We start from the raw sequence: 17,892 nt of genomic DNA, 5'->3' as shown, positions 1-17,892 counted from the left end.
CCAATTTATTGTAAAGTCTAAATGAGAGACCTTAAATATCAGGCCAAGTGAGCACACCTGCTAACATCTAATAATCTCTTAGTAGGGCAAGTCAGTCCTACATGGTGCTGACATGTTTTTTTTCCACATCAGTATCATTTTGTGTTTAACAAGTTCCTCCTGACTACTGCTGTGCAGAGATCCCTTGATTTGGGGCTAATAGTGCATTTAGTTTGCAGATATAGGCAGTAAGATTACCAGAGGGAGAAATCCAATAACCACCAACAGCACCAGAGTTCAGAGACAGCCTGTCACATATATTCTTATATGAAAACACTATGAATGTGAACCCATTCATAGCTAATGTAGGAGCACGCAGACTTAACTGCCACCTGTTCTCCCCACAGCACAGCATGCTGTCATTATGCTACAACCACACAGCTCCTCTGCAAGAATAACAAAGGGATGCTTCTTTTCATGTCAAAGAATGATGTGTTGTTCTATCAGTCGGCTGTTGAGTGTATGCTCTGGGATTGGTACGATTTATGTATTTCATTAGTCTTGAAGCAGTGAGGGGAACAGTGAGCAATGACTGCTGCAGAGGGAAAATGTTGGGGAAAATGGAAAATTAAAGTTGCTGCAAAATGTAAATGATCTAATTTTTACAGAGTTGTGTCCTGAGACTAATCAGGAATCAGTTTCTGAAACTACACTGCAAGGCTGGTTAATCAGAATCAGAAAACATTTCGTATAGTCACAGACCTGGGTAGAGACAGTTGTGTCCACATACAAATCACAATATCATCCATGGATATTCATCAAAAACTCTGATAGAACAGATGGTTCAAATGCTTATGGTCATCCTTTGTTCCCCTATAGAAGCCAGTTCAGTGATGCAGCAATATAATTAGTTAAACTTTATGACTTCTAGAAAGCATTAATGCAGTGGTTATAATGGGAATGTCAGAATGTAAGTGGAACTTCTTTTTGACCTCACAGGTTAATGGTCTCTTATTTGTAGTCTCTCCTCCTCTCTGGTCCTCTTGATAAATGATGTGTTCTTGGAAAGCCTGCCTTCATAAGGTAGATTTCGGTCAATGAAGACATAATTTTGGCAAATGACAAACCATTAGTAAGGTCTGTCCTACATTTAGTTTTTGCAATCATACATTTATGGATGGCTCCTGAAACTGGATCAGAGAAATTCACATTCTGTCACACAGATCTGAGAACACGTGTTACATTGTTCCTAGTGATCTGATACTCCACTGAGTGTATTATTTTACTGTTTAAGTATAGAATTCAGTTAAATTGTATGAAACACACTTCAAAAGGAGCAAAAAGCAATTAGGATTAATTTCCTAATGGAATTTCCTTTTTTTAAATCTACTTCAGAAGCTTGCCTGTTGAAAATGTTCAGCACAGCAGAAGAAGATAATGACTCTGTGTATTCCACAGGAGTGCTGCTAAAATAATCTGAGCCCCCTGACAATAGGTCATTCAAAGCTCTGAATCTTTTTATAAAAGCCTATACCTGTTTAATACTTTCTTATCATATCATTTCTCAATTCTTGATCTTTTTATTTGTTGTTTGTTTTCATACAGGATAAGGACCCAGATGTCATGAATATCCATCTTCCAAATTAGACATGATATTCAATGTTCTGAATACTGGCTTACTGGAAAGCAATGGGAAAATCAATTCTAGGCTCCTGCTGTGCCACTAAAACTCTTTGATGGGTAGACAGACTTTGTGGTAATAGATGCCATGGATGATTGAAAGTGCTCTTGAGGGTGCTGTAAACACAGAGCTGTATCCAAAATGAGCAAGCGAGGAGAGGCCTTTGGTGAGGGGGAGTTAAGGAACAACAACCAGCAGGGTGGGGTGCTGGCTGATGGTGATGCCAACGCCAATGAAATCCAGACAGAGGATGGTGGGATGACGGGGGATACCAGCACTCTGTCAGGACTGATGACTGAAACAGTACAGCAGGACAAAGTTATCATCTGGGGGACGGACTCCCAGTGTGACGACCCAGAGCTGGCTGAATTTGAGATGTTGGAGTGTCAGGAGCTGGAGGCCTACCTGGTTGAGGAGGGGGAGGACTTTGTTGGCCTTGCAGACCGGAAAGAGCTTCAAGAGCAGCCTTCATCATGCAGTAAAGCTACAGTAACAGATTATAGTAGCAGGGAAGAGAGAAAGACAATTCTGCATGGCACCAATGAGCAGGAATCCATTGCCTCTCCTGTCTCTGAAAGCAAAGAGGTGTCCAGGACTGAGTTAAGCTCAGAGACCGATATCTTTGTGACTTGTCTGTCCACCATTTCAAGCATGGACACTGCTATGGACACTGCTGGCAGGACCCAGACAACAGACTCCTGGCACATTGCCTCTTGTCCTTACTCAAGCATCTCAGAAGATTTGACTTTGGTTTCCCAAACTGTCACTGAGAAAGGCAAGGCCTCTGAAAGAGCCAATCATTCTTCCCTCTCCTCTGGAAAAAGCACAATAAACAGAAAAGATGTGGACATGAATTTGAATTCAGTGGGTCAATCAGAGAATGAAGAAGTGAGCAATGGACTTGTTCAGTGTAAGGATGTCATTGATGAGCACAGGGCAAACAATAACCAGAGAAATAAAGCAGAGAATACCACTTCAGAGGTAGACTGTGATCGAAGAAGTACAGAGCACAAGGGTTTACTCGCTTTAAAAACTACAGATGAGGAAAGCAACACTAAAATGGATAAAAGCACACAAGCGGGTGAAGCCCCTGATGTGAACTACAGCCCACCCAAAACAGGCACAAAGGGGACGCAGTCATCAATTGAATCCAAAGCTATAAAGAAACAAGGATCATTTGATAACTCATTGAAAAAACAGAACTCTTTTGACAAGAGTTTGAAAAAGCAGCCATCATTTGAGAATACTTTAAAGAAGCAGCTCTCCTTTGATAACACCTTAAAAAAGCAAGGCTCTTTTGAGAACACTGTCCCCTCCAGCTCTTCAAGTCTGGAGAGGAGGAAGCCATGGGGAAGCCCCAGTCGACCAGCAACTCCTACTTCATCTAAAACAACCTCCTCCTCCCCCAAGAGACGACCACCTGGTTCTCCAGCCAAGGTCCAGAGCATCAGGGCACTGAGCTTGGAGCGCAGCGACTCCCCTCAGAGGGGTTTGAGTCAAACAGTCAGACCTCCAGCTAAGACAAGTTTGAGCAGTTGCATCCCCAAACCTGTCATGTCTCAGCAGAAAGAGCCTGAACCCAGGAGGTCTTCTCCTCCCCAGAAACCCAAAAATGTTCGACCAAAAATCATCACTTATGTAAGAAAGAATCCTCAAGCAAAACCTCAAATGACGGATGCCCCACTTGAAGCCTCTACACACCCGCTAAGACTATCTTCTTACTCAAGCCCACCAGCTCATAAAGATCCAAAGGCTGGCCCTCAACCTAAATCCACACCGGTGCTATGTTCCTCCAACCTGCTGTTTGACAGATATCGACAGGAGATGCAGAAAGCAGGGTACTGTCCACCAGGCATGGCTGCGACTGCGGTGAAACCTCCAAGCAACACTGTCCCTCAAAGGCTGAGTGGGAAGTCGGGCAGTTTTCATGAGGATATGCCTGAGAAGTATCTCCAAGAGGTGAGAAATTGACTTTTGATTTCTTCTGATCACATGTCACAACAACTGCATGTCATTAGTGGTTAAATCCTGAGAAGTACAATAACATGCAACTGACAAAATACCTGAGTAAAAAAGTTTTAACCACTCAGTGGAAGGAGGAAAATGGTCGCTTTCACCTATGCTACACTCCCTATATTTCAAACTGTGAAATGTGGATATGACAATATGTTGACTGAGTTGTTTTATCAAAGTGAAGATTTCACATATGAAACTGCTCTGACCTCTGTGTACATAACAGCCCTTACAGAAAAAATACATAAACAGTTGTTTTAAAACTATGTTCTATCATCTTATTGCCTTTCAGGTGAAATATTAGATATGATGACAGTAATTGACTGTATTGGTAATATCTCTTACTAGCATGTTTCCCAAGAAGGAGGCAGTGTGTATCGCTCACCTAGGGCTCTGAGGCCTCAGCTGGGGTTGGGGGCAGTCACGAGGCAGCCTGCAGCCAAGACAAGAGTTCAGCAGTCAGGTCAAAGGTCAGCCCAGGCCCCAGGCCAGTCTGCTCAGGCAGCCAGAGTGTCAGCCCAAGGCCACCAGGACCCTGCAGGTGAGATGCTGGCATAATCGGTTCAAAGTGAATCTATCTATCTATCTATCTATCTATCTATTTAACATGCTACATACTTAAATGCTTATGTTGCAACACAAAGAATAGTTTATGGGAAATAAATTTTATCAGATCCCTCATTTCTCTGCATACTTTGCTATTCTGTGCACATCTTATCCCGTTGAGCTGGAGAGAAGTTATCGTCTTCGGCTTGCTGAATGATTTACTTAATTTTTTTTTTTTACCCTGTCATGCTTTATGGATGAGGCTTGGCTTTGGGCACCTAAACTCTTTGAAGTGCAAAGCATTTGATAGCAATATAACTCACACAGCCTACCAAATTGCACTGCAAATTTCTACCTGCTCACATTATAGGTCATAATCTAGTCAGCTTCCACAGATAATGCTCTTTTATTTATGTACAGTTTCATCACTGAATGAAGGTTGTCATATGTTTTCATCTATTTGTGTCTTTATAGATGCATGAGAATAGTTTTAGTCATCAGAGCAGGCGTGGCTTGTTAGTAATTACAAGTGTATTTCTTGCATATTTCCTCCTCATAAATCTTGGGCCATTATCAGAGTAAGTAATAATTTTAGTTTTAGATTCACTCACTGCTACCATAATATTGCATATGTTCTCATCTACCTCCAGGAGAGCAAAAGAGGTCAGGAGAAAGAGGTCCAGAAACTGCCCCTAAGAGTGTTCTCCTCAAACCAGGCCAGTCTGGTCTCCGACCACCAGGCTTCTCTGCCCTGCCACCTGCCCGTCTGGCTGCCTTTGGCTTTGTCCGGAGCTCTAGTGTCTCGTCTGTGTCCAGCAACATGTCGAATGACAGCAGTCACAGTGATCCCTGCCGACTCTCTCAGCGTGAGTCGTGCTCTCTGCATATATTTCAAATAATTTAGGGTCATACAGTTTTTACTGCTTTAATTAAGATGTCAGTGTCCCAGACAAAAATATTTCAGTGCTCTGTCTGATATATCTGTCTGAAATTACACATTTATGTTTTATCACATCTATATCTTCTTGTTAGTTCACCCATAGTCGATGCTGCCCCTGCTATCCTCAGTTACTATAGTAACAGCCACTCACTGCCTTTCATTTTCCATTCATTTATCACAAGTAAGTGCTGAAAGCTGCTGCAGCACAGAGGTTTGGATGAAGAGATCTTTAAGTCACACTCCTCCCTCTGCTGCCTCATCTCAGACTGCACACTGCAGCATTTTATCTGGATCAGATCCTGGTGCTCGGTTCAGAGCTTCCTGCAGCCTTCATTTAGAGAGATCAATGTTCTTAAGATCCAACTGACAAGCTGATTATCTCTGCGTGTAATAGAGATATAAGAAATGTGTTAGAACAAGCTGAGAAGTTGCCAGTTTATTACAGCATGTTCTGAAGCAGTGTATATGTGTTCTGTTCAAACATGGAGCTACTGCACATTCATTTATTCATTGTGCTGACTCACACAAACCATTGTGAAAAAAATGCCACTGTGAAAAAATCAGTTTTTCCCTCCTGCGTTTTCACATCTATCCCATGATCCTGTTGGACTGAGTCACACAGTCACACCTCAAACAGCTGCACTGACTCAGTCTTTAGTTCTTTGGTAGTTTTTATCATAATTATAAACTGACCAAAATCAGATAACATTCATTCAGAGCACCCAAAAATAAACATATTCTGATAAGCTTAAGACTGGTCTGTTGCACAGGCAAAAGCGTCTCTGTGGTTTCTGTACTGACTGTGCTGATTGGCTTATATGATGATGGCTTAATGCTGTCCTTGCTCAAGTGTCACTGCATTTGTTCCAGTCCACAGACAGCTGACTGCTGCCTTTTCCTGCACACCACTTTATTCTGACCAGCTGGATTCAGACCCTTCCTTAAGCTTCTGGTGCAGGCAGGGTCCTCAGACTGGGGTAAAAAAGAAAGCAGCTGTTGTCTCATGCAGGGTGCGCCCCCCTCAACCGTAGAAACTGCTTCACATGTCAGCAGCAGTCTCTTCTTCCCTATTTATAATCTCTGAAATGAAAACGTGGTGCCGGCGGCTGCAGTATGTGTCAAAAAGAGAGAGTCAGGGTGTGGTATGACAGGATAATCTGTGAGGCTGTTTTTACCCCGACACCTCTGACCAACCTCTTTCATGCCTGTGGATCTCGTCCTCAGACTTTCACTACAGTCAAGTCAGATAATGGTCTTTTAGGTTTAGCGTCTATCCTAAAAGGCTCCAATGTACACCTTACTGGGATATTTTGTACCATTTTTAACACTAATTCTTCAGAAAACAACCACAGATCAAGATGATGACCTTCAGTCATGTAAGTGTGGCCCACTCTGTCTTTAATTACCATTGTTGTCTTTGTTTAGTTTCTCTTCTCATTTCTATGTAGACAAAAAGATTAATAATATTATTATTACCACAGAACTTTTAGAAAGGTGAGGAATAAAAGTATGATTTTTCCTAAAAAAAAGATCATCAATCATTAATTAATCATTTATAGTATTTTTACAGTTCCAAACAGAATGTTTTGTTACTGTCTGTGTAAGATGTCTGAGGTTTGGCTACCGCTTCTAACAAGGCTTGTGAGCTAATAGTATAACGGTGTTAGTATCACATGGTATCTCTCTGTCATCAGCCATCGTGAGTTATCCACCTGCAATCCATGGTACTCGGAAACTCAGAAAAAAACAACCTCCGACGCAGAAAAGTTCAATGGAATTGTCACTGAAGTTGGATTTCCAAGCAGGCAAAATCCACCAAGCCCAAATTTTCCCGACACAAACAAACCTAACATCACTGCAACATGGCAGCGCACACGGTGAACTATACGCAGAATTACCTTCTCATCATATTACTTTATGAAGTGTTTCACATAGTGTTGGTGTTGTGAAATGTGCTGTGACATCATTGTAGCTGCCATTTTAATTTCAGTTGATTTGTGCATGATACGTCTTTGTGAGCATTTGTTTCTCCATCTCCGTCCACACAAAACGAATGCACACAACTTTATGCTATTGGCTGTGGTGGTTCACGCCATTACGCTTGTCGCTAGGCAACCATTTACACAATTTTGAGCTGTTGTACATTAATTTAATGAAGACAAGCAAGACAGTTGACTCATTTTATATGCTGTTTCTCTCTACTAATGGTGCTGTAGTAATTGAGATGCTTGTGAAGCTCATAAACTTGCCCTAAAAATATCAGTTTTCTGTGGGCATCCATGTTTTCCCGAGCAGATGCACTAGGACTCATTTAGAACTGAAATGTTATCAACTTCTGACTTGCAATGACTGCAGCGTTTGGTGGCATTGTGACGTGAAAGCAATGGAAGAAGGGAGGGGAGTGTGACTTCTGGCTAATGTTATCAATCGCACCTTTAAATTTGAAAAGGAATTACAAGTTTGCTGTGTCCCTTTCAGCTGCTTTACTGAATAAATGGGTGTCTACCAGATAGTAAAATGCTTGGGAGTAGCTCAGACAGCCTATACATGACTGGCAGCTTGCGTGCCTGTGTTTCCCTTCAGGCTGTTGGCTCGGACGGCGCCGCTCCATTAGTATGCCACCGTATGCTTTGAATGCAGCCACATTCACCAGGGATGCACTTTAAAAAAATGTTGGGGCTGGGAGTGAGTGCATTCTTCCATATTGAACATCAGGATGCTGCTGACACACTGTATTGAATTCATCTGTCCAGTTAGCTCAGTGGGAGTCTGTTCTGAGCACACAATATACTCACATGTCTGTTGTTCTGTGTGCTACTTGGATGGCAAGATACAAGAGTTATGTTCTGTGTGTTTGGAGCCACAGTGTGTTTGTCAGCTGTACTCACAGTGGCCAGAAGAGATCATCTGGTGACTGAAAGGACCAGTTCGTTTTTAAGTCCATCTTCTCAAGAGGAGATCTTATTTAAAAAATGGTGCAACCTTCAGTTTAACTGTACAGTACTTTGCCTTTTCACAAAGAGCTTGCTTTATCTTGTTCTTTACAGTCCTGTTTATTGAGGGATTCCCCTACACATACAATATAACAAAGTTCAATTTTTTGTCTCGTCTTGCGTCACATTTATTTCTGTCACTCCCACTCAGACAATAAAAAAGTAATGGTATCAATTATTCCTGCAGTGACCACCTGAATCTTAATATTTGCATCAGAGAGAAAAGAAAATCTAAGGTAGATAAGAGGGATTTTTGAGAAATAGAAGCTATGAGATTATAGTAGTTTATTTAGTGGATACAATAATAACGATCCTGATTGCATGAATGAATGAATTAATGTTTTTTATCATTGTGTAATAATAACAATGCCTAGCTCGCTTACAAGACAACATATAATCAAACAAGCCAGGACCAGAATCTAACATACGTACTTTCAGACAAAAAGAAAATGGAAAATGAGCAAAGTGACAAAAGCATCCTACATAATCAGATCATCATTGTGTAAGACAGAATTCATGGATCACTCACAGAGGCATGCACTGTGTAGCACTGAAAAATCAAAATAAGTACCAATTAAACAAACTATTTTGCCTCCTCTTCCAGGCTTTGCAAATGCATAGCAAAATGCTTGTATTTAACATTCTTAACCTGTCTGTGCTTGCTTGAATTAGTCACCAGCAGAGTAGAGTCCTTCTTGTGTCTTGCTGGTGTAACACTGATCAGAGGATGCTTACAGCAGGGGATGGATTTGCACTCTACATGCAGGTTAGAAACAAGTATTAAACAGTGTGAGTCAGCCTCCAGCCATCTCCCTTAGCCAATCCGCTTCTTGGCTAAGGCTCATTTCAGTAAGGCGCCTTTGGGAAAAAAGCATCTGCTGACTCTCCCAAGTGAATCTGTTGCAGTGAGGAGAGTTATTGTGGTCCCACCAGAGGTTTCACACAGGCCTTTGAGGAATTTTGACATCAAAAGGGATTTGATATTCTTTTTATAATCTGAATTTGTTACGCTGTCTAATGCAGTGTATTTTACTGCTTCATCTGTGTTTCAGGCTACTGAGCAGTCATCTGACTTGTTCATTCTCAGAATACAATACGGATATCTTAATTCAAGGTCAAAAAATGTCTGTCTTTACTGTTTTAGAGTGCTGAGGTTCCTAAAGCTGCAGCATGTGTCAGCACTGTTATTGATTGAGGAGCTGAATATTTTATGATAAGTAATTGAAGCTATCTGGTTTCACTTGCACTAACAAATTAAACCTGAATGCTAAACTGTCGTCACAGTGCTGGAATCCAGAGACAGTTCAGATTTTATCCTGCTTATATTTTGTAAAAGAAAACAACAATAAGTATCAACTGTGAGGATTTTCCTGTCCGCAGGTGGGGATGTTTGTTCTTGGAGATGTTTTTCTGTTGGACTACACCCAGCTACAGCTTCATTTTGTCTATGAATCAAAGCCTTTCGTATGCACAGAAAGCCAGAGGTGTGATAACAGCTGTTATAAATAATTAAGATGTTTTCGGCATTCTGCTTTTCTTGCTAGTCTTAGTGAATTTGTGTGGTTTAGAAATGAATTACTCTCCAAGGAAAGATTGTTATGTGCCGGTACGTGATCCTAAATATACAAAAATAAATGCAACATGGTAATTCTCACAGACGTATAAAGGATCCCATGATCCTTGATAGGTCAGTGAGAGGTGATTTACAGCACTGTCACTAGCAAGCGCAAAATATAGCCTATGTTTTTTAATTTTTGAAGTGATTTACAGTAATATATTTATGCCCTGATGACATAAATGTACAAATTATGAAAAAAGGGAATACAGTGACTAATAAAGGAGAAACTTTGGTAGTTGTCAGCCTGGACCCTGTTTTCCCACGCATGTTTTCTGTCTGTGTGACACTCACTAGTATTGGGTGAGAGAGCTGCAAAAACTGGCAGCAGCAAAACAGGCTGCAATGTAATAACATGGGGCAATTGCGTACTCTCAATGTATGTCCACTTAAAGTGTTTGTTTGTGCTGCAGAAAGGCTCATATCATTATTATACCTGTCTGACAACATTATGGAAAGGATCCTTACAGAGACAGACCTCTGTGTTAAAGAGTAAGGCCCTTTTTGTCTAACCTGAAATAGCTCAGAAATTGTCATCACCAAACCCACCAGACTCCATACACACTAAAATTACTGTTTATTTAAATGGAGTCTTCTGGGTTTGGCGATTGTGATTTCAAGGCTGTTTCTGGTTTACCAGAAAGGATCTCTCACAAAAAGGTCTATCTCTGTAGGGATCCTTTCCCTTATGTTGTCAGACGCTTAGAATAACAATCTGAGCCTGCCAGTTGCAAAAACAAGCACTTATACTGGGTGTAAGTTGATGATGCACAGTTGCCCTGAGTAGTAACATTGCAGCCTGTTTTGCTGCTGCCACCTGTAGTGGTCTCACTGGACCAATTTAAAAAAAACTATTATTGCCATTAGTCACTTGGACACAAAACTTGAGAAAATGGGGTCCAGGTTGAAAAATACCGAAGTTGCCCTTTAAAGCTACAATGCCCCCATCCCACAGTACAGGGTTTCATTGTTTTTGTAACTTTTCCCAAACCAAATTAGAGCTTTGATCATAGGAAACAAGACCCAGTGTGAAACACGCAGTATCAAGAGCATAATATACCAAGCAAGTGCATACTTATTTTTCTGTTTTGAGCATTGCACTGAGGTCTGGGCTGGTGCTGACTTTTTCTACCCACGTTTTTATTCTCACACAAAAAACAAAAAATAAATGGAGACATGGAATGATTGAAAGCAGATGCCAGTGTTGTATCCATTTATCAATCCCTATTTACTCTTGTTCAGGGTCACAGGGTTTATACATCCCTGTAAATAGCAACCTTTCAAAATTTTGACACAATCACTGACTATGTGTTTCTGGTCTCTGACATCCCTCCTGCTTTGAAGATCCCAGCAGTGGCAGCGATGACACTCCGCTCCACAAAGCCACAGCGCCCCCCAGTGAAGCCTCCCATGCTCAGAGCAGGCCTCAGCCTCCCAATGCCCCCAGCCTCCAGCGCCGCAGTCTACCGCCACAGCGCTCCTCCCCACTGGGTATGTAGGTAGCCCGTGGAAACAGTTTCCGCTGCTCAGTTATTATGTGCATGTGTATGTGGTATTGGAGCTATCTCCAGAGAGGTGGCAGCTTAGCATTGGAATGTACGTGTACGTACATGTACATGACAGCTGATGAACTGTAACCAAAAGAAATCACATTTGTATTTATCCCTCACTGGAAACTCTCAGCCCTGTAATGTGAAGTGAAACCACCTGCTTTAGGCAATACATTTATATATGAGATTCTTAGGCTTGTATACATTATCTGTGTGTTTAAATGGCTTGCTTGACATGCCACCTTTCTCACCTGGATGTTAAGTGTATATTGAAATCAAATATTGTGGGGGGAAGGCCACTTAAATGGTGATCTGTATTTAAAATGTAGAGATTCTGACCACAAGGCAAAAGTAAATACTTTTGGTCCCATTATGAAAATCACTAAGATTTTTAATATTTCAATCACAAGGTGTTTGACAGAGGATTTTCACATTTTTGTTTGTGTTTAAGATGCAATATTATGGCCATCAATGTTGCACTCCGTGGAGTTTAATTTTAGATTTTAAGAAAAAGAAATACAGAATGATATAATTGACCTAAAAACTTAGTCCTTGCTGTAATCTATTGTAACTGTTGCTCAGCATTGCATCACAGCAGTGATACAGTACTATATATGTACTCCCTTTCTGCTGATGTTGGTGTCTTTGTTGTTAGTCGGGGCACCTTGTGGCCAGTGTTAGGTTAGCATTTCAGCACTATAATGTGGAGTATCAACACCATCCAGTGGTCACAGAGTGTATTTCTGTGTGAGCCTCGGCTTCCTGCAACAGAGCCTGTGTGACCAAGTTGAGCAGCAACTCCAGCTAGTGGTCACTGACTGTACCACACTGTGCCTCATTTAAATGTTTTCTCAGTTGTGGTTTACTATAGTTCCCAACCATCTTTGGTTGTAAACTTTTCAACCAAAGATGGATTTTCTCTTCTCGGATTGTTTCGATTAGAATGTTTTTTAAGCCCTGAAGTATTTTTTTCAGGATATTTTCCAGGTAAAAATAAAAGACAAAAGTCTAAAGAATGTCTTAAAAGTTAAAATAATTGTGTTGTGTTAATGTTTTTTTTTTCCTCTTCACATCCCAGTTATCATCTCACATCCCCTTAAAGTGCAACCACTTAGGGGGTCCCAACCCACAGGCTGGAAACATGTGCTCTACACAATACATGCGGAGTTGCACAGTCAAACATTCACAATGAACAGCAGTACACCAATGACCTTCAAGTGCTTCTGTGTGTGAATTATGGACACTGGAGAAAATATTTAGACCTTTTACCAAAGAAAAATCAAAACACCACAGTGTCCGGCTTTGTTTGAAATGCTGTGTGGTAAAGCCAAAAACAATTTTCCACATTGACGACAATGTAGTTCCTAATTAACGGACTCAGTAAACATACTCCATTCAAATTATACCAAATAAAGGTAATATAACTGAACTATCAAAAGTAAAGGTATTCATTATACTGCAAAGTCCTTGTCAGAGTTTTATTTCATGTGTTGTCTGATTATTGTTACTGCTGCATTCATGTTTAAGCAGCATTTTAATTCTGTTGCAGGTCAATGAGAACTAGTTTAAATTATGATTTTTAGAAAAACATCATAATTTATAAACGTGTGTTTTGTATGTAAAATCTCAGTCTGCAAAGCAACTTGTCACCTTGACTGTCAAATAAATTAAAGTGAAAGAGAAATAACTGTCCTCAGAAAGACGGTGCAGTAGAGGTATAAAAGAGCATGAATGGAAATACTTAAGTTAGGTATAAATATGCTAATTGTATACTAACATGTGATGTATTTGTGAAAAGAATGTTTATGAGAGAAAGTAAAGTTTTTTTTTCTTGTGTTTAAATATCCACATTAAAGAACATATGGCCATTTCTCTTTACCAAACAGCCTCTAGGAGAGAGATGCAGAAAGACACAGAGGCTGCGATGCCACCAAAGTCCTCTCCGAAAAGATTTGCTGTGGTTTCGCCCAAGCCACAGTCCCCTGGTGAGCTTTTTACGTGTGTGTGTGTGTGTGTGTGTTTGTGTGTGTGTACAAGCACATACTGTATGCACATACAGTATACACTTTATCTGATATAGTGTGTGTGGTACAAAGGGAGAAAGCAGCCGTTAATAGTGCAACACCATCCGCTTCTACTGTATCTGTATAAAATTTACAGTCACTCTGTCTGCCTGCCGCTCTCTCTCTCTCTTGCTCCCTCTCTCCACACTTCATTACAAGACCCATGGCAGCCTGCTGTTGTCATGGCAACAAGCTACAGGAGCTGTAATGCTGGGATGGCTCCTTCAGTAGCAGTCCTGCTGGGTCAGATTACCACCACAAGTCAGCATTTTGTCCCTTTCTCAGAGAGCAGGCAGACAGATTTACAGCTGAGCAGAGTTCCAGTGCAGGTGATAAAAGTTTCACACATGATGCTCTCATATTATCCCAGTATGCGTGTTCAGAGGTGAGAGAGGAAACTGTGGCTGATTGGTTTGGGCAGTGAGGAGACTTGAGTAACAGTGAGAACATTTGTCCATGTGGGAAGATATGGACTACTGTGGTTCCAACCAATAAGCACTTAATTTGTTTATGTATGTGTGTAAGCTGAGAGAGTAAACCAACTACTAATATTATCTGCAGTGTAACTCAGCTATTTGTTGATGCTGTTAGCTAATGACTATTGTTTTTATTGGTTTAGCTGTTGGTTTTTTCTATTGATTATGTAATATATGTCAAAATGTAGTGAAGCAGGTGTAAGGTGTAGTTTAAAATTAAATTCCAGAATGATCAATCATTAATGTTGTTGTCACATTAGTCGCCCTGTTTGTAACTGTTGTGTTTGGTCTCTGTTTTACTACATTCTGGTGTAAATATGTCAGATGAAATGGATGCTTACTGCTTATACATATGATCTACTTGTAAATGGCAGTGTCTAGATTTTTCACTGAAAACTTTTCATTAAGTCTGTTATGAGTGAAAATATTCAGTCTTTTTTGTTCACCCCTCTGCTCTTTGTTTCTGTAGTTCGTGGGCAAACAGCAGCAGGTCACGGTGTCGTCCGGACTGAAAGGGCCCAGGAGTTGGACCGCGCTTTGATCCAGCAGCTGCGGGAACGCTGTGAGCAGCAGGACCTGCAGCTGCAGAGCCTTCAGGCCCAGTTAAAGAAGGCCTCCCTGTGCCTGGATGTTTTCAGCATCACTACCCAGCACTTCTGTCACAAGGTAGGCTAAAGTGGAACTTCGAGACCTGCGCAGGGTTGATAGGCGAGCAAACTTGGTCTTGCCTCCACTTGGAGAGATGGAGCAAATGTTTTTATGCATTAGCCATAAAATAGTAGAAAAATAGAGAGAAAGAGTGTTGTACGCTCTGTAAATATTATTGACATGTTACAGAAGGAATACAACTGGATAAGTTTCCCTTTTAAAGTCCAAAATCAGTTTTTGGACAGCATTCAGTGTAAATCGTAATCACATCCCCTTCTTCTCCTCTCCCCTTTAATGTGTGTTAAAGGAAGCTCTGACATCTAAGATTTGGGGAGTAGCTTTTCACAAAAAAAAAAAAAAAAAATCCCAGAGGAATCCCCTGGCTTTAATTCCTGATATGTAAGCTCTTGGATGGCACAAATTGTTAAAAAAAAAGTGAACATTCATCTTGATGGATTGTAAGCAAGTTTTAAGAGAGTCATTCTAAAGTTAGAAATAAATATAAAAGCATAACAAAATGCTTTAGAAAAAGGTTTACAAAGTATTTCATAGAATGTATTATAATATATAGAATGTTTAGGCTATAGTCAAAAACATGAAAAACCAGCAGTGTGGTCTTGGAATATGTTTAGAGATGTCATGCAAACAGAATCCTGTAATGAATATTGCATCTTTCCCCTAAATCAAAACCTTGTATCAGCATAAAATTTTGATATCCGTCCCTTTTGCAGCTAATAAACACAGGCCTGCTGTTACAAACTACAAAGGGAAAGCTGTTGTGAGCTTTAGTATGCAACTACAAAGTGTGATGCGTCTACTAGCACAAATGACACCAGCAGCATCTGGCTTTTGTTGTCAGCATCATTTTGTTCACAAAGCCAGTCACTTGCTTTAAAACCTGATTGTTGTGGCTTTTTGGGACATGTTGGGAAGACCTCAGCAGGATTTGTCTGTAGATCTGTTTGTAGGGAACTACTGAGGATTCCCAGTGTTTTTTTTTACAGTAGTTTAAACAAATTCCGGCTTTTTATACTTTCAAATGATTTTGATAGAGCTGTGTGGCATTGTGTTGGGTCTGAGCTGGATGGTTGATTCAAAAGGGTCTGAACACATTTAGTATTCATTTCAAATAGCTGTGTTGATGTGTCTTGTGAGTATTCTCGTGTTGTGTAAGATGATGGCTGCCAATGGTGTCAGAATCATATACAGCCTCTGATGGTACAGACAGTCCGCTTGCACACTGTGACTGAGTGTGCTTTGCCTCTCAAACCTGGACTAAGCGCTTGTTTCTTGCCCTTTCCTGGTCCTCTGCTTGCATTTCATCCATTTCCCAGCCCCACCCACGGGTTCTGCTCAACAGTGGGAGATGATAAATGAGATTAGTGCTGGCTCGCTGTGCTTTTAGTGAGACTGATTGTCTCACAGACAGAGTATTCACCAAGGTCTGACGGGCGGAAGACTTTGTAATATGTACATCTGATATATATGTACCTGCAATAGGGAACATACTCGCCTTTTATGATGATGAAGAGGCAGTGTAAGAGTGATTTTCAGAGCGTGATAGCCAGCATTAAATATGTATACAGCATGACATTTTTGCAATTTTGGACCAAGATATTCTAAGTAAAATATATTTTAGAATTAAAGAAAAGACTAATGTTCTTCTGCATAGAAATGAACAGATTCAAAGTGCTTTTGCAAGAAACTTTACATCAAAAGCTGCAATGTGGACATCATTGCTTCAGTCAGAGCTTTCTAGAATACATTATTTTTAAGCATTGTTTTGTTCAGTATATATTGAAATGCCTGCATGTAGCTTTTTTCCCTGAGCTGAGTAACAGAGCAGATAATTGGCCACTTATTGATCATTTCCCTCCCCCATCTTCTCCTGCTTCACTCCTTTTGTTTTTTTTCCTCAAGGATGCAAAAGACTGTTCATGTGTGTGTGTTGCTTGCTGCCACGCGTGTGAATGTGATACAGCCGGGGCGTGTTGGAAGGGGCTTTAGCGGAGGGCAGGCAGAGCTGGGCTGGGCTAGGGCTGGCAGTCTTTGTTTCAGCAGGGATAAATGCCGGCCACAAACCAGGAAACGAGGTGAGGCTTCGGTCTACCCATTTCTCCTCCCCTCTCCTTCCTTTGCCTGGTGCCCTCCCCCTCCATCTCTCTTTCTGTGTCTCTCTGGCACTCGCATCTTTTACTGCTGCCTCCCCAGTCGGCTCAGGGATGCTGCTGTCTGCTAGCCTAGTATGGGCCATCGCTGCTCTAGGCTCCATTTCCTACCTCTGTGCTTTCTGGACCAAACGGTAAAGTCAGTATCTTTTGCAGGCAGCAGGCTTGTTTCTGCACCAAGGTTTCCTTTCTATATGTGTGGTTGTGCGCATGTGTGTGTCTAGTGGGGGAGGTCTGGAGTGTGTCTGTCTATATGAGCATTGCATTCACTTGTTTCCTAGAGACAGAGCTGGTGGAGAGAGTGTAAAGCTGTGCATGATAATGCTGAGTCAAAGCAGGCTTTCCTGTCGCACTGTCCCTCTTTCTTTTCTCTCAGAGTTTGCAGGGACATTACATAATATGCTATTGCTGGCTGTCTTTCTGTTTAACTGTGTATGCTCTGTCCTTACAATGTATGCTGGTGTATTTTAGGGTGATGACATGCCATTTACTGTATAGAGGAACTTTCACTTCAGATGCATCTGGCTCTTGTTTACCTGATGTTGCCGAATTGCTCATCTACAAGAAATCACGTGTTCAACTGTCCTCATAAAATGCATGCTGTAGTTGCAGTTGCCTGTTTGTTGGACTCTGAATCTCTTAAGGACAAAAAGTCCAAACAAAAAAGCAGCTGCACATAAGAAGGTTTTTACATACCCACTGTAACTGGATTGATTACATGGGTACTGAGTTTGTAGAGGTTAATTAAATCATTACAGTTTCTCCTTGAGTCTGAGCAGCCTTACTTTAAAAAGACTGGTTCATTCTTTTCCAGAGGGTAAAATGTACAGTGATGAAATGATTAAAAGATTGGCAGGAAGAGATAGACATCAATTTATTATCCATTAATGAAAATGCCAAATATTAGCTGCTGCAGCTTCTCGAATGTTCTCCTTTGTTACAGACCTAACATTTGATCAAAGAATCACAATAAGCCCCAGTTATGGATGAAGTTGCCTTAGTGACAGCTGTATATGAGATGGGAAAATTAGAATGCATGTCACAAAACTCCCTGGAGATGTGAGTAGGGGGGCGTTTGGGCTGGACGGGTGAAATGATGGGTAGGAGCAGAGGTGGAGCTGAGGAGTAAGAAATGGAACAAAAACCTGCTGACCATCCTTCATCCCTTATGAGGTCACAGCAGTCTCTCCCTGATGACTGTATGTTCCAATTAAAACCTC

At 41.1% G+C, this 17,892-nt stretch overlaps 1 protein-coding gene across 2 annotated transcripts in view; it reads left to right on the top strand.

Annotated features, from left to right (window-relative positions):
* The window catches only part of mtus2b (microtubule associated tumor suppressor candidate 2b), a 28,858-nt gene that overhangs the window by 3,081 nt on the left and 7,885 nt on the right, over nucleotides 1-17,892 (top strand). For both annotated transcript variants that reach the window (XM_033631147.2, XM_033631146.2), the window contains exons 2-7: nucleotides 1,585-3,619; nucleotides 4,022-4,214; nucleotides 4,870-5,085; nucleotides 11,112-11,258; nucleotides 13,204-13,302; nucleotides 14,326-14,522. In XM_033631147.2, coding sequence (XP_033487038.1) covers nucleotides 1,802-3,619; nucleotides 4,022-4,214; nucleotides 4,870-5,085; nucleotides 11,112-11,258; nucleotides 13,204-13,302; nucleotides 14,326-14,522 — 2,670 coding nt within the window. In that variant the 5' untranslated portion in view covers nucleotides 1,585-1,801. The remainder of the gene's footprint in view (nucleotides 1-1,584; nucleotides 3,620-4,021; nucleotides 4,215-4,869; nucleotides 5,086-11,111; nucleotides 11,259-13,203; nucleotides 13,303-14,325; nucleotides 14,523-17,892) is intronic.

The sequence above is a fragment of the Epinephelus lanceolatus genome, chromosome 4 (genome assembly GCF_041903045.1).
Source record: "Epinephelus lanceolatus isolate andai-2023 chromosome 4, ASM4190304v1, whole genome shotgun sequence".
Lineage (NCBI taxonomy): Eukaryota > Metazoa > Chordata > Actinopteri > Perciformes > Serranidae > Epinephelus > Epinephelus lanceolatus.
The sequence above is the reverse complement of the archived record's forward strand: the minus strand, read 5'-3'. Positions and strand labels throughout refer to the sequence as shown.